Genomic DNA, 16,082 nt, shown 5'->3' on the forward strand with positions numbered 1-16,082 from the left:
AATAAAAATCTGTTATTTTTAAGTGTGGGGGAAAAAAGGAAGAATTTAATTTTAAAAAATTTACAGTTTACATAAATGTTATTAATTACTGAATATTAAAAGGACAATAGAAAAATCGATTTTTATCTAACAATAGCTTTCACATCATCTGAAAAGTGAGTCCTATAATGTTCAGAATGAAAATATAATTTTGTTCAAAATATTTGTTAATTTTATTTTGGCCCAAAAAATACAGAAAAAATAATATTTGTCAAACTACTGGAAGTGCAATCTTGATGTAGATCCTCACTTACAGAGAGAAAATAATAATATCTAACATAATTTTAGAAAGTGGGGAAATTGGGGAAAAATTCCCAGGATGTCATTTAGATCCAACAAATTAAATATTCCATTTCACAATGAGTACCTGAAGCCTGTACGGACATACTAATATGATGAAACGAAATAAAACAAAAAAGCTATCAATTGTACATTTGGAATGTCACTATATATTAAATATAATTTTCCATTCCAACTATTTAGTTTTCAACAAAAAAAATATAATAGATAAATGAAAAGTGATATTCTAAAGTATGAAAACCATCCCTTTTCTATACCCACTGAACCATGCAGTCTTTGGGATGCAACGTGGACAAGTCACCAGAAACAATGTTAACCACAGCGCTATCATGCAACCCACATTGGGAAATGTTGCAAAGAATGAGATGAGGATTATAACAAAACGAAAACATGATGTTTAAAAATACAGTAAAACCCCCTTATAAACTTTTTCTTCAGACTTAGCATCCGCAAATCTTGCTGGGTGGAGTTTCCTGCTCATTTAGGTTTTCTCACCAGACAAGAAGAATAGAAAAACAAGCAGATAAAAAAATATTGAAATGGGTTTAAAAGAAAATATTTATTAGCTGAATCCATCAAATAACACATTGTAAAATAAGCACTTGAAGGAAGCATACATTTTCAATTTAACTGCTGATTATATATATATTTTTTTATGTGATAATGTAGAAGGCAGCAGTAAAAACTAAATAAATTCATATAATTCTAAAACAAACATGACTGAATAAGGAGCTTAACCTGATTTAAAAACAAATGAAATAATATAACCACATTCAACATTATGAAAAACTGTTAAAAATAATGACAACTCATCCAGACGGGGGAAAATCTCTGATGTTAAAGGATACAGTAAATCCTTCTCATATACATCTTGCATCTCAAACTCAGAGTTGGAGTTGCATGAGACACCAAATACAATCTCCATTTCAATCTGTTCAGTTTTCATATTATCCACAGCAGTAAAGAGTAACTGAAGTAAAAATATAAGTAGAAGTATGTCTCAATAATGGGTGAAAAAACTTTAAACAAAACATTTTATTAGATTATCTGGGCCGACAATGAGAACAAGAAGGCTGAATAAGTGGTCATATCAACTGTTGTTGATTCTTACAATGTCCTTCTTTATTGTATTTAACAATAAAGAATTTACATTACAAGGTACATGGAACATGAATACAAAATCAATTTCACATGCTGGCAAAACGTTTTGCTTTTTATGTTTGTGAAACTTAAAAAGCAAACTGATAAAATGAAATAATGAAAGGAGGGCAAATAAATGTATCTCCATCTTGAATACCTTAAAATAATTGGCTTTACAAATCCATTAAATGTAATTACATTCAGGTTTCAATCGTGTTTAGAAATCACAGTGAATACCTGCGTAGACATTTTGAACTTAACTTCAGATTTAGAATTTTATCATGCGATATAGAATAGAAAATAAACATTCTCAGTGAAACTTGTAAGAAAAAATATTTGAAACTAGTTAAGCACCCTGTTTTACTTTACAAAAACTCTTAACATATGCACAGACATTGAAACTCTAAAACTGAAGGCTTCTTCAGTGTTCAAAGAGCTACTTATCATCCTCTTTCAGCATCATCAGTCCTCCTCCTCCTCTTCATCCTCTTGTTGGTGCTTGTAAGAAGATTTGAGTGGAACTGAGTCAAATCCATCTGATGTTCTCTGTGAAAACAATGATGATATTAAAGGTGATATTGAACATTATGTACATTTAAATGTACATGGGATAGTCACTGACCTCTCGTGAGAAAGACTTTATTTTGGTAAAGAAGGATTTATGAGTGAGATCCATGAGGTCGTCCTCAGCGTCCTCTCCCTCCATTATCGCACAGCTGTCAGCAGTCGGTAGCTCACACTCTTTACCTTCAGAGCTCATCATCAGCCTGGAGTATTTATACTGCAGCCTGACAAATTGAAATAATCAGATAACATCTATTACAAAGGATTTGGTCATGGTCTGCATAAGCTAATGTCCTTGCGCACATTATATGTCATAAGATGTGAGAGGATGTTTAAAAAGTCTTAGTCTAACTTGCGCGTCTTCTTCCAAAAATAACAACTGAGGCTGATGAGAAGCAGAGCAGCAATCAGTCCTATGGAAACGCCAAGCTTGAGCCAGACATCCATAGTCACACAAGCGCTGACTTTTTGTGGTGGCAGGGATTCTCCTCCATAACACTGCAGAGGCTGCTGCCACACATAGGTTATTCTCTGAAAGACACAAATAGTCAGATCTCCTCACATTTAAAGTCAGCTCTAGTTTAAAAGGTGCCAAACATTTGGACTTTTGTGCAGTTTTATCATGTCACAAACTCCAATGTATCTAAAAATTTGAGGTTTTACCACAAATTCTTGATTAAAGTGCAATTTGGACTTTGACTGTGCCGTCTTGACACATGAATACGCTTTGCCTGATGAGTCGAGTTTGATACCTGGATCCCCTGGATGCAAGCGCTGACAATCTCTCGGTAGTGATCTGTGGTGCACAGCGGGCATGCGTGCTGGCTCTCCCACAGGAAGTGAAAAGTGCAACCATCACATGTCCCCTCAGAACATTTACTGTGAAGGAAACAAGGTCAGAGATAAAATCACAGGCTCTTCAAAGTGTCCCTTTAATGCAGGTCGGCGTCGGTGAGGTTAATATGTCAAATGATGGTGAATAATGTGGCTGTTAGACTATGAGTGTGTAAATTAAAGGTCAGAAGTTGAGCTCTGGTAATTTGTGCAGCACCTGGGCAGCGTGATGAGGTCTTCAATGTTGGCTGTGGGGTTGCATCGAAGTCTGACAGTGGCTGACCTGCCCTGTTTGCAAGCTTGGGTTGTATCACTGGACCTGCGAAGATCACAGGCATAATGTTGATGGAGTCCAGCATGGAACACATTTTAAATTGTACTAAATTGAGTGAAAAATATACAGCATCTATATATAATCTAAAATGAATATTTTACTGTATAGACTTGATAGAATCTTTTTGTTTGTAAAGTAAATCTGAAAAAGTACTGTGGATAATTAGGTCCTAACTTCACCCAAAGTAGTTAAGCAAACAAGAACATTCCTAAATATTATCTTTGTATGATAATGGCATTAAGTTCCAATAAAGTCAATATTTGTCATTTTGTTTACTTGTAATAGAATATGACATCTGGCAGCTGAAGTGAAGCTGAGGGGAACATCCATGATGGAGAGGAGATGCCTCCCAGAGTCGTCTCGGTGGTCACACCTTCAAAATGAAGCACAAACATTTTTACCAGTTTGATCACATGCACACAATCCAAATGCTTCAACATTTTCTGTTCTAGTAACTCCAGAACACAAAGTAAGTCTAATGTTGGATGGAGGAGTGCTCTGTCTTACATATTACTAAGCTGTTTTGGTCAATGTCATTGTACTGACATTTGATAATTGACAATTAAAAAAAAATACAATAAAAAGCCATATCAAACATTAGTAAATAAAATCCCCCATCGCATTAAAACTAAAACTGGAAGCTGGAAAACTCAAAAGGAAATTATATCTAAAGTCTAAGCTTTTCTTTTTCTTTTTTTTTTGTAAACTTTGACGTAAATAATTAGATTTAAATTTTTTGACACAAATAAACAACCGTTTTCTACACTTCAAACTATTCAAACCACACAGGTGGAAACTCACAGTACCCTTTCCCTACAAACTAGCATAAAAAAATCCTGCCTATATATGGGTTATAACATGTTTTTGCCACATATGGTATCCCATAGAGTGACATTTGTCTTCTTTTCTATTTAGCTATTTTCGGTTACTTTGATCTGTAGTGTAAAACTTCATCCGTCTCCCCTTTCTTATAGAGACAGCAAAACACCTAATTTGTTTTTAGCTTGAAATAAAAAATGCTATAAACATGTTTATTTAATTTGATCAGTTGAAAACCATAGATTAGCTCCATACCAATGAGTGTGTCACCAATGACGAATGGCTGTGAGGACACCATGCTCTGACTGCGGATGTCAGAAGGAACCACAGTGGACTGACAGACGTAGCCTTTGACCACTTTCCCACTCTCCGTTACGTTGTCCACACAGGAGGCTGGCACTCGACTCTGTGGGAGCAACACTCTCAAATCACACAACAACTTTTAGCAATAAAGATCTTTAGGGTCACTTTCTTACCTCTCTCCCACACAGATTCACATTAAAGTGATGAAAATACCGCAGGCCTCTGTTGGTGAAACGCGGACTGCCGGTGAAGCCGGTGACGTTAGACAGCAGAGAGAAATCGTAGGTCTGCACAGCCTTTCCACTGCTTTGAACCCTGAATGTGCAGTCGCTGAGACAAGCTGTGTAGGCCTGCAGATCAGAAGTCAGAGTTATGGCTAGTACATGTACATCTACATGTATGCACTTTATCTGTGGCTGAGTGGAAAGCCAGAAATAAAACAGAGTAGAGAAACATCAGCTAAAATAGTGGAACATGTTACATGGTTACATCTGTAATTCTATATTTTCAAGGCTGGCCACAGATTCCCATTGGATTTAAGGCTGGAGTCTAACTTAATATGGTTTGATCCATACCATTTTATTGCAGCTCTTATTTTTAGCAAAGCTGCCATTCTGAAAAAGTGAACCTGCACCCAGAACTCAACTTCCTCTCTTCAACACGTTTCTTCTGTCCTTCTCCATAGCTTGAGGCAAACTGCAAAGTGGACTTCTTGTGGCTTTTTTTTTTCTGCAAAGGTTTTCTTCTTGGCAGACTTTCCATGAAGACAAATTGGTGGAGTTTATGACTAAAAGCTGTCCTGTCAACAGATTCTGCCACCTGAGCTGAGGATCCCTGCAGCTCCTCCAGAGTTACCATGAGCATATTGGCTTCTTCTCTGATTAATGCTCACCTTCTCTCCCTCTCAGGATGTGAATGTTCATGTTTTGGTGATTGTTAGGTGATCTCTAAAAGCTTTTTGTTGCACTGTGTTTTATTTAAAGGAATCAAAGTAAAGGGGACTCACATCGTGCAGATGTGTATTAGCAAAAAATGTAAATTCATACACAGTATCATCATTCTTTGACGTCACACTAGTTAACATTTTAATAGAAGAGGAGTTTCATTGTTGGAAGACTTATATTTGTGCAAAACCTATTTTTACGCTAAAATATGTTTTCCAGATTTCACCTCTGCTTGGTAGCAATACAATTATGGAATCCTAATACAGTTGTAGTTAGAGTTTAATTTGACAAGTAAATCTGATAACATAAGTTTGTGAAGAAAAGTAAAGGCGTGGGCCTTTAAATGCCCTCCAAAATATGTTACCCTGTTTCTCTCTGTGTTTGGTCCACACTGGACACACGCTGCCTCTCCAACAGGCTGAATGGATCTGATGTAGGTGTTTGGCGGACAGCTCTCACACCCTCCTGTGGCATTGACCATGTAGTGTCCAGGTGGGCAGGGAACACAGGAGGAGTCGGTCTTGTCAGGCGTCACAGCACAGCGGCGACACTGAGAGGCCACTCCTCCAATCACATTGGTGATGTGGATGGAGTAGATCTTTGCAGCATCGGTGCTAAGGTTCCTGTCCTGAGAACCAGAAATGCAGTTTCTCACTAAGTGGTATTCATTTCTGCAGAAAATAATGCAATTCAAAGCCTATCTCTAAAAGGCAAATCTTATACAATTAAGACAGAGGGAGTAGAGAGTATGGTTTCCATGCAGCTCAAGGCTGCCATCTAGAGTTGAACACCGAATTAAGGGAATAAAGACATTATTGCTATAGAGAATTGAAACTGCTTGTAAAAGCAATTGTACAAGACATTTGAAAATGTTTTTTTGCGTTCGCATATCTAACTGTACAGCGGTAGCACTCTTAAATATGCTTTATCTTACTGGAATATTGGATGCTGCATCTAATAAATTTTCATATACGCATTCTTTCAAAGCAGGCTACAGCAACATTATAGGTTTGGTGGCTGAATTATTGTCTTTCTTGAAAAAACATAAACATTCCTCTTTCTGAACCCATCTTTCTCAGATATTTGAAAATGTTTTCCAGTTAAAATGAGGAAAATCTGTAAATAAACCAGCTCCTTTGATCTTCACAAAGGCCTTTTAATGAGATAAAATCCTACCCTTGCATTAATATACACTTTCAAAACTAAAAGAGACAGACAAAAAACGCATTTTAATAATTTGTGACAAAGTCTCTGATTTCAGTCCTCGAGAGGCACCAGGATAAAATGGCTAAATTATCATCTCAGCGTGCTATCAAGAGCTGGAGAAGCCTGGTAATGAGCCATTTATTTGATTTAGGTGTGTTGGCACAGAAGTTCACCTAAAAGTTACAAGATTTTGGGGGAAAATTGGCAGAGAAAATTATTTTACTGTGTTTTCAATTTGAATATTTCATCTTGAATATGTCTAGATGCCACCCATCAGCATCAGGATTTACTCCCTAGGCTTTATAGTCAGCTCTGAACTTCAACAGGATGAACGATTTATGCCCGATAACAGCTGGCAGAAATGTTTGTAAGTTGGCAGGTGAGCTGTCATTATTAAGGTGTGTGATGCGTCTCACCATGCTGAATTCCTCAGTGCGTTGAAAGGTCCAGGTGAAGCTGACAGTGTTGTTACTCTGGATCAAGTAGGAGTACGACTGCTTGCTGTTTCGGCCTTTCCACTGCTCCACCAAATAATTATTCCACTTATTGTAGCCCTGCAGAGAAATATTTCCATGTTATCAATTTATATTTGCTGTACATTAATTCCTAACAAATGCAGGAAAAAAACAACAACTTTACGTACCACTAGGAAGTAAAATTTGCAGTCAGCCGTACAGAGGGTTTCAAATACGAAGGTGATGCGAGACAGTTCACTCATCTCATTGTCTTTACCCGTGGTCTGAGCCCTTATAGAGTCAAGAAACAATTTATTAGACTTTACATACAATGCCTCGTAAATCATCCATACGCCTGGAATTGTTTCATTAAAACCATTTTTCTTTCACTTTACAACTGTGCACTACTTGAAGTTGGCCCATCTTATAAAATGCTAATTAATTTGGGAAATTCTCACCTGTATCCAGGAACATTGAGGGTCAGCGTGAGGTAGTCGGTGTCCTGAACCCCCGGTGTGGTGTAGATGTACTCTCCAGCCACTTCCCATGCTGCCATTGCAGACTTATATTAGCAGCAACAACAGTAACAACACTCAAACCCTGACCATCAGTTTGGGGTTGGTTCATGCCAACCCCAAACTAATTGTGACTAAAGCCAAGAAGAAAGAAACCTTAAGTTGGAGTCTGCCCAGGTCATTTTGTCCCAATCATATCTTGTAAAATTCTTGTTCAATTTTAGGAGCTTTTACTAAGTTTTGACATTTTCAAAACAGTCTCAGCTTCAGAGCAGCTATATTCTTCTTTCTGCATGTTTAAGTTTTGCTTTACTACTATTCTTCTGCTTCTTATTGTTTCATCCATTAACACACTGCCTGTTTTGTGAGTAATTCAAATATCCCTGGACCAGGATCTGCTCTCTCACCGGTTCTCCGGTCTGAGTTGCTGAACTCCTGGTGGAGGACGGAGCTCTCCATGTTCCTCGGCATGGTGGTCCACCATTTGTACTCAAATCCCAGCAGTGGCTCTGTGCCAACAGGGCACTTCTCACAAACTGTGAACAAACAAAGCTGCATAGTCAGGACATGGTAGTACTGCCAGTTCTATTGTATGAGTGTTTAGATGAAATTTGTGACATTTTTAATAATATTTAATATCTTTGTTAAATACCACATGGTGTAGCTCTGCAAAATAATTATATCAACGTCAAGCCTGTTTTATTAATCACTTGCTTTTGAATAATCCATTTTCAAGATGTTTTTTTGTTAATTGATGGCAAAATCTTCCTAACTATACGAAACATACACACTAGAATCCTTAAACCAGACTCTGGCATCTTCAGAAATCAGTGTGGAAATACAATTATTTGTAGATGATATACTGTATGTATTATGAACTTAGGTTGCTTGACTTATTTGGAATCAATTAACATATGCAAACTAAAAACATTTTGTGTTAGCATACGGTAGCACACATAGTCTCCATGCAGCACATAAAACAACAATCCACAAAGAGAGTCACATGTGGATTGATACAGTCACATGCCTAATGAGATACGATTTTCTGATTTAGCTTGGTTTTGCAGTATGAGAGCGTTTGCATTAGCGTCACAGTAAAATAAAAAGTTAGTACTGATTATGAACCTTTTCCATCTGAGTAGGAATCGTTGCTGCAGGGCTCACACGCTGAGGAGTTAGTCACAAAGAAGCCCGGGTTGCACGGCGGGCACGTCTGCTTCTTCCCTGACGCTGGCAGCTTCACCGCTCCTTCGACAGTCTCACTGCAAATCTTTGGTTCGATCCATTTGTACATGAGCTGAGTCTGAGACACACATGGATACAGGACATTTGAGATGGTCAGGTCAGAGTGTTTTACAAAAGCATTTAAAGATGTTTAGCCTTTCGCATTCGGCCACAAGTTTGAATAATATGACATAGGTCATCACAAAGCAGCTCATAAATGCCAAGCAGAGTGACATTTGGTTTTCCAAAAATCAAAGTGTGTTGTGTGTATGTATTCAAAACCCTCTGAATCAGTAGATTGTCTGCTGTAATTAAAGCTACAAATCTTTTGGGGAGTATACCAGCTTTATACACCTAGAACCTAAATGTTTGACGAAATAGCTTGAGCTCAGTCAAGTTGGGCAAGAACCATCTGTAAACATGGCTTTAAAATCTTGTCATAGATTCTCAGTTGGATTAGGCTTGCATTTTGATTGGACCATTTTAAGATACAAATATGAATATTGTTTGATGGCGTTTTAGTTTGGGTGACATGTGATATACTTTCTGTCGCACACAGTTTTTCATATGAAACATGATCTGCCCAGCATTTGATATGTTTGCAGAGTGGGATGCTGAAGAATATCTTTATTTATGCTGGTATCATATTACACTCAGATGGACTCTATTTACCTCTTAGTTTCATTAGGATACAAGATTGAAAGGGGCCCAAATGCAAATGCAAGCCACCATTGTCTTTCAAAATTTGAAGACCATAACCAAGACTAATGTGGCAAAATGGGGAAAAGTTAATTGGTTATGAATATTTGTCCTAATCACTCCAAACAGCCAGTTAAATGTAATTACATTGAATGTGGGTTACAAAAAAATATCCTCTCTAAAGCTGCTTGCCCCACAAAACAAGGCAATTTTCCATAATTACCTTTCCCTCAGAGTCACAGGGGGTGTGGGTGTAAAAGTAGTCATTTTCCGTGCATGCAGGCCTTGGCTTGCAGCTCCCTGAGCCAGGTGCTGGTGGCAAAACACACAAGTAAAAACCGAGCTAACAGACGTGAAAGAGAATAAAACTCACATTAAGATTTTACGATAGGAACTCTCAGTCACCTCCTGGGCACCAAATGTTCTACTTTGCATGCTGGCAACATTGTTTAAGTGCAAATAAGTAAGTATATAAAGGTGTGTAGAAGAGAAGTAAAAATAAATAAATAAATAAATAAATAAAATAAAAAAAACGTGTACCAGCATAGCTGTCTGATTCACAGTCGTGGCAAACGGTGGCCCCCTTGTTGGAGTACGTATCTGCAGGGCAGGGGGCGCAGCGGGCAGATCCTGCTGTTGAGCTGTGTGTGCCTGGCTTACAGTGGAAACACTCAGATGTGTAGGCAACCCCTGTAGGAAAAAGATCAATCAGCAATTAATCATTAACAGACAAAGGATGTCGGGGGAAGAAAACTAAACGTTCATTCTCCCTGCACACACAAATGGGAAGCTTCAATGTACCTGAGACCTGGATGTTTCTTAACAGCACAGGCTTGACAGCACTACCCAGTAGAGAAAATGTTGTGGTTCTCCAGTACATAACATTGTTGCCTGTGCTCAGCTCTATCTGTAGAGAAGAAATGTGAAAGGGGTGTGTGGGGAATCTGCTTTTTGTCTATAAGAAGACAGATGAGGAAGTGGACAAACCTTGTAGTGGCTCCAGTTTCTCTCTGAAATCCTCATCCAGCGGCTGTCAGAATCTGTGGCCTGACACTGGTCGTTCTGAACCTAAAGAGGAGCGGGAACCTTTACCCCAATTTTCCTTTTGCACACCAGAAGCTGTAACACAACAGCTGCACTTACAAAGAACTCAAAGTAGATGCTGCTGTCCGGGTAGAAATATTCAAAGGACAAGGCTCCAGGTGTCTTCAGGCTCACAGCATAAGAGAGTGTTGCAGTGCACTCATCTGTGTTGGAGGCTGCATAGTCCCCCTTTGGTGTCCAGGTAGAGCTGCAAGAACAGAAACAGTTTATTGAAAGCCTTAAGCCATAAATAATATTTTATATTACAACCAGTTACTGTTTATACCCACTTGGAACAGTTTATAAAGGCATTCCCCTCACTTGTCGTCATCCCATGAGTAATAAAGCCCGTTGGTAGGATGTCCCACTCGTCAAAGGCAACACTGGTTCCCAATGAGTAGGTGCCTGCAGCGCACTTCTGGCACTGCTGCGACTGCATGTCGAGGAACTCTCCTTCACTGCAAGAAAATGCTAAACACAGGAAAAACAAGAAAACATGAAGATATTGTAGACAAGTAGTGCTGTTACAAATGTTAAAACCCTCTCTAATTCATTTAAATGTGATCTACCAGTTTATTGAACTTCTTTAAAGTGGTCTTAATCAATGGTTCGCCAGAATATCTGAAGGCCGGACGCTGCAGCCATCTTCTCGTCAAATCTGAATAGCTTCCCTGTTTAGAAAAGCACCTCCACAACATGAGGATTGTCCCACCTGAGCTGTGGATTCCTGCAGCTCCTCTAGACTTACCTTGGCTCCTACTCTGATAAATACTCAGTTTAGGTGGACAGTCATACTTTGGTAGGCTTGAAGTTTGGTAAGCTTTCCATTTTCAGATGAGGAACTGAAAAGTGCTCCATGAATTTCTCAAAAGTTTTAAATATCATTTTAAAACTACCCTCTACTATAAACCTTTGCACACTTATACTGTGAAGTGAGCTAAATATACATGAATGACACTTTTAAAATATTTCGAAAACCAATGTAAAAAATTGTCCTTCCACTTCACAATGCTTCAGTACTTTTTGTCAATCAGCTAGATGAAATCACCCCAAAATGCATTTGGGATTATAACAAATATACCAACAGTTATTGATATATTTTTGCAAGCACTATATACTGAACATGTACAGGACAGTAAATGTGTAAAATAGGTTTCCAGACCACTGTGGTAACTTACTGCAGAGAGTCCCTTTGACTGGATCCGGGAGGCCTGTGCATGTCTCTGCTTTGTTGGGAATCGCTACCCTCCACCTTGACCCAAGTACGTCACACTCTGTATACTCAAAGTGATAATCAGACTGCAGAGGCAAAACACAGGTGTGACTTTCACACAGAGAGTCATAAAGTGTGTTTATAAAAGGATGTAAATATTTCTGGGGGAAAAAAACATTTAGAAAAAAGAAAACAGCTTGAAACCAGTCACTTGGGAGTAAAACAATACAGATGTTTTCAACCAAGAATGAAAAGAAAAAGATAATACAGTTTGTAAAAATGAGATCACTGGGTCATTATGTACTTCTGGTATTTCAATCTTCTATCCAGGCCAGCCTCCTAAATAAATAAAAGGATAGGCTAATATTTGCTATGGGGCCATTTTGACTGTTAAACCTATCAAGGATGCTCTGTGGTTTTTCAGGGATTATTTGCTGAGCTGAAGGAAGAAAGGCTGATCCTTACAATCCTTCAGTAAACAAATATTAGAGTGCTGTTTGAACCAGCAGCGGCGCAGGGACAAAGTTTTAGCTATGCTCAACCGATCACACCCAAAGGGATATATTTTGGGACATGACACCACCCCAGCCAATCCACGAGTACTGAGCTCTGCATAATCTGTAGATCTGGTCTCTGGTCAACAACAAGGTGTAATCGTCCAGGTAAGGTCACTCGGGGGACCAATTGCTGCTTTGTGGGATTAATAGTTAACAGAAACAGCAGCACCAGCACTCCTCTGCTTCTGTCTTTCTGTTAAAGCCCTGGCATTAGCCGACCTTAGGGAATTAGCGTGTTTGAGTGGGGGTGTCTAATGTAAAAATGCAGCAAACTGGAGATGGGTCTTAACTTAATCACCTCCAATGAACAAACATGAGGGAAACCAAGGCAACAGGTCAACGTGACAGCTGTTCTTCATGGTCAAAGAAACTGGCATGGAAACAGACTCATCTGTCCAGGATTACTTGTAAATTTATCCTTTAATAAATAACAGAAACCCAGTAGAACTTTAAAGCTGCTCGTAGTGCACTGTGGCTCAGAGTAGGCTGATATAAGAACGGTTTTGGCTGGTAGGAAAATTAACTGCTCTGATGCAAACCGAAAACAGATAAGGGAGGGTGGTGTGAGCGCAGAGCACCCTGCAGCATATGGACATTGTAGTAAAACAAGTGTTTAATAACCATAACAACAGATGGGAGCAGATTGCAATACAAACCCCTTGCTATGAACATTTCCCCCCGCCCCCCACACACACACATAGTACATCAGGAAGGCCAAAATGTTGTTACAGCTTCCAAAAGCCCCTTCTAAAGTAAATGGATGCATTTCTTTACGTTAATGTATTATAAATTCTTACTTCCACTTCTGGCATTATATTTAATTTGGTGCTAGTTGAATATTTCTGCTAGTTATAAAATGATCCAAACATACTGTAGCATCTTTCAGCATTTCATGACCCCACCATCTGTCTCAGCTCACAACATCAACAAGGGGGGAGAAAAAAAGTAACTGATGATAACAATAGTGTAAATCTTCTCACCCCTTTGCACATGGGCAAATCTGCAGAGGAGTGTGCGAAAGGCAGCCACGATAAAACAGCAGAAAGAGCGCAGATCCTCAGGTGCCCCATCTCAGCTCCGGCAGCGCTGAAGTGATGCAGCAGTGTTGACCTGGGCCCTCAGGTGCCTGGTGCATGACTGTGAGAGGTGTGGTTTACTGGGAGCAAACAGGAAGAGGCAATTGGCCCAGATGTTCTGCTGGATGATGCAAAAGGAAGTTCCACTCTATCACCCATCACATTTTGCTTCACCCAAGGGAACGAAAAAGAAAGATCCCTTTCGTTTTCGTCTCTATTAAGCTTTTAATGCCAAACATTCAAGAGTTCACTCTTCCCCCCTCATTTTTTTTTTCTAAAATAAAACAGTTAAAAGTGTTAAGTCTAGATATTTACTTGACAAGGATAAAAGAAAAAAACAACAAAATTTATTTCCGGAGTAAATAAGTTTAAATGTCAGTAGAAATATCCAATCTTTATTTTATGATTTTGAAAATTAAGGAAAACATGAATTTTATTCATGGATTTGTGAAAATATAATGCAGTATTACAAATATGACGTCTACATTTTAATTATCTTAAAGATAATTTTGGCAAAGGGGGGCTTTTTTCATTGAGAAGGAAAATAGCTTAATTCATAACTTTAGAACAGACGGTGTAAAATCCCCGCATTTCTTATAAGCGAACCGGAAACCAGGTTGCTACGCAACGTTGGAGTTCGCAACACCGTCTCTGGTTGCAGCAACAAAGGTTTAAGGTCCAGTTTAAGGTCCAGTTTACCCATTCAGTATGTCGAAGGGGGATCCGAACCCATCTTCTCCAAAACTGGGGGACGAGTTCAGCCATCGGCAGGTGGGCTAAGCTTTGAGCGAGTTAACACGGAGTGTTGTTGCTCCACAGGTGACGGCGGTAACGCGGTTTGCTTTTCAACTAAATGTTTTAGTTAAAACATGGTATTAAAAGAAAGTGATTCACCAATTTATTTATGTTTCACATTTTAAAAAGGGGCTTTCTTGTGAATAAATGCTTTTCCGGGGATGTGGGTGGTACTGACACGGTGGAGCCCTAAATCATTTTCTTCACTCTGTCGTCAATTTGTTGCTGAGTTTGAGCAACCTTGATGACTTTCGAGGTTTCAGTCTATCGTCCACCTTTAGGGTCTTGTAATTTAATGTGTAAATTATTAAACAAAGTTAAAATAAAAATACTTTAAACCAACTTATATAGAAGCTACAGTTTTTGCAGGCCTTACCCTTTTGTCCAAATAAATAAGTAAATGTTTATTGCACAGTAATTCAATAATTTCAAAGTGTAAAACGGTGTTATAGTGCAGTTAAATCCAATTTTTATATTCTCCTAAAAAATGTGTATTTTAGCAGCCCCGCTATTGTGTAAAAACATTTAAATGATAATGTTCATGCAGCTATATGTTGAGGTTTGTTGGGTAAAATGTCCTAAGGTTCACAATGAGTTAAAAAACAAAAGAAAATCCTACACTGGGCATAGACATAATTTACATTGTGATGGCAGATGAATTACACTTGACAAATTCTGCCATCAGGAAACCATATTTATTCAAATAATCTAAAAGGCTGGACATATTAGTCCTTTTACACTGATACAAGTGCAGCGCTGCAATTCTCGTTTATTAAAAAATTCTTTGCTGCTCTGTTTGTGCAGAGAAAGCCACCTGCAGTAGCTACCCGTTCACATCTCAAAGGAGAAAATTTCTTGTCCTCAGGCTCCAAGGGACAGCCTGGATTTCAAACTGAATACGATCTACGACCACGGCACGGCCTTATTCTGGAGCAAGAATCAAATGGTGTGCCAGAGAGAAACCATCAGTATTGGCAAACGGTGGGTGAGAGGGATGATGTGTCAGGGGAGTTTCAGGCAGTTCAACGTGTAATTCCTTCTTCTTCTTTTTTTATCAGAAGGAAAAGGAAAAACTTGGAGAAGCAGCTCATGCTACAACAAGAGCAAGAGGAGGGCATTAGAGTTTGGATCGACCCGAAGAGGAACACCTACCACTACCTGACATGACGGGTAAAATGTTGTAATGAAACCAGCATATACAGCAGCTAATACTTGATTAAACATCAACTCATTCTGAAAAGTAAGTAAACAAGTCATTTCATTTGAACACGTGAATATTTTCCACAGGAAAATATTGTCAGGCGCTCTGCTTTCTCAACAATTAGAACTTCAGCTTTGGAGGAGGCTTCAAGAACTACCAACTACTGCTGCTGCTAACCAGGACGTCCTGACAATAAAACAGTCCTGTCAGTGTTTTTTGTTTTGCCGGTGCATGAACAAACCAAAAACAGAACAATGTAGTGTAATGTAGTATCATTTTCATACTCGATACTCTAAATGTTTTTCTTTTGGCTTGAATATTAAACATTCGCCAAGCAGACAAAAGAAGAGAGTTGAAGCTGCTTTTAATTTGGCAGTGCAGTAAAGAACAAATTCAGTGTTTTTTTTTTTTTTTTTGGACAAACTTTGATCAGTCTATATCTATACAACTAAAAGAATCTGGGCCGGTTTATCCTAAGAAAACAGAGACGCTTTAAATACTCATGACTTAAAAAGAACTTGTAGATTAATGCCTGAATTTCATAATATGTCTAAGAAAAAAATGGCGATTACAATGCAAAACTGAACGTAGTTCAAGGACGTTAAGTTTTGTTTCAAAAAGCAAAATTAACTAGTCAAAAAATGTTTAACTACCATTTGTATTAAGTTGTGTTCAATTAAGTAGCTAGAAAATCTCACCAAAAATGGAGATCATCATCTAAATGTAAACCAGTGTCATCCCCCTTTAGCTTTCCAGAAATTCTGATTTTTCTTTTATTCTC

General features: G+C 38.5%; 2 protein-coding genes across 3 annotated transcripts; one reads left to right on the forward strand and one right to left on the reverse strand.

Annotated features, from left to right (window-relative positions):
• Positions 1-885: 885 nt before the first annotated feature.
• On the reverse strand, positions 886-13,352 carry kiaa1324 (KIAA1324 ortholog). The gene is made up of 22 exons (XM_005801397.3): positions 13,210-13,352; positions 11,638-11,758; positions 10,750-10,930; positions 10,520-10,667; positions 10,364-10,444; positions 10,178-10,283; positions 9,917-10,066; positions 9,600-9,688; positions 8,579-8,756; positions 7,861-7,989; positions 7,397-7,487; positions 7,127-7,229; positions 6,900-7,037; positions 5,642-5,905; positions 4,507-4,683; positions 4,286-4,436; positions 3,488-3,584; positions 3,095-3,196; positions 2,796-2,922; positions 2,396-2,574; positions 2,102-2,267; positions 886-2,025 (listed from the first exon to the last, which is right to left on the reverse strand). Exons 1-22 carry the CDS (start codon positions 13,297-13,299, stop codon positions 1,942-1,944), a joined length of 2,952 nt encoding a protein of 983 aa, XP_005801454.2. The 5' UTR covers positions 13,300-13,352; the 3' UTR covers positions 886-1,941.
• Positions 11,765-15,902, forward strand: LOC102218363 (uncharacterized protein C1orf194 homolog). Of its 2 annotated transcripts, none has more exons than XR_002752915.1 (4): positions 11,765-12,334; positions 14,966-15,081; positions 15,159-15,270; positions 15,388-15,902. XR_002752915.1 is itself a non-coding variant. In XM_005801349.2 (4 exons), the coding sequence occupies exons 1-3, from the start codon at positions 14,014-14,016 to the stop codon at positions 15,265-15,267; spliced, it is 288 nt and encodes a 95-aa protein (XP_005801406.1). In that variant the 5' UTR covers positions 13,916-14,013; the 3' UTR covers positions 15,268-15,270; positions 15,388-15,902. The 2 variants fall into 2 exon arrangements, 1 of the variants encoding a protein (XP_005801406.1); XM_005801349.2 differs by lacking the exon at positions 11,765-12,334 and adding an exon at positions 13,916-14,076.
• The last annotated feature ends 180 nt before the right edge of the window (positions 15,903-16,082 follow it).

This window comes from Xiphophorus maculatus, chromosome 1 (assembly GCF_002775205.1).
Source record: "Xiphophorus maculatus strain JP 163 A chromosome 1, X_maculatus-5.0-male, whole genome shotgun sequence".
Lineage (NCBI taxonomy): Eukaryota > Metazoa > Chordata > Actinopteri > Cyprinodontiformes > Poeciliidae > Xiphophorus > Xiphophorus maculatus.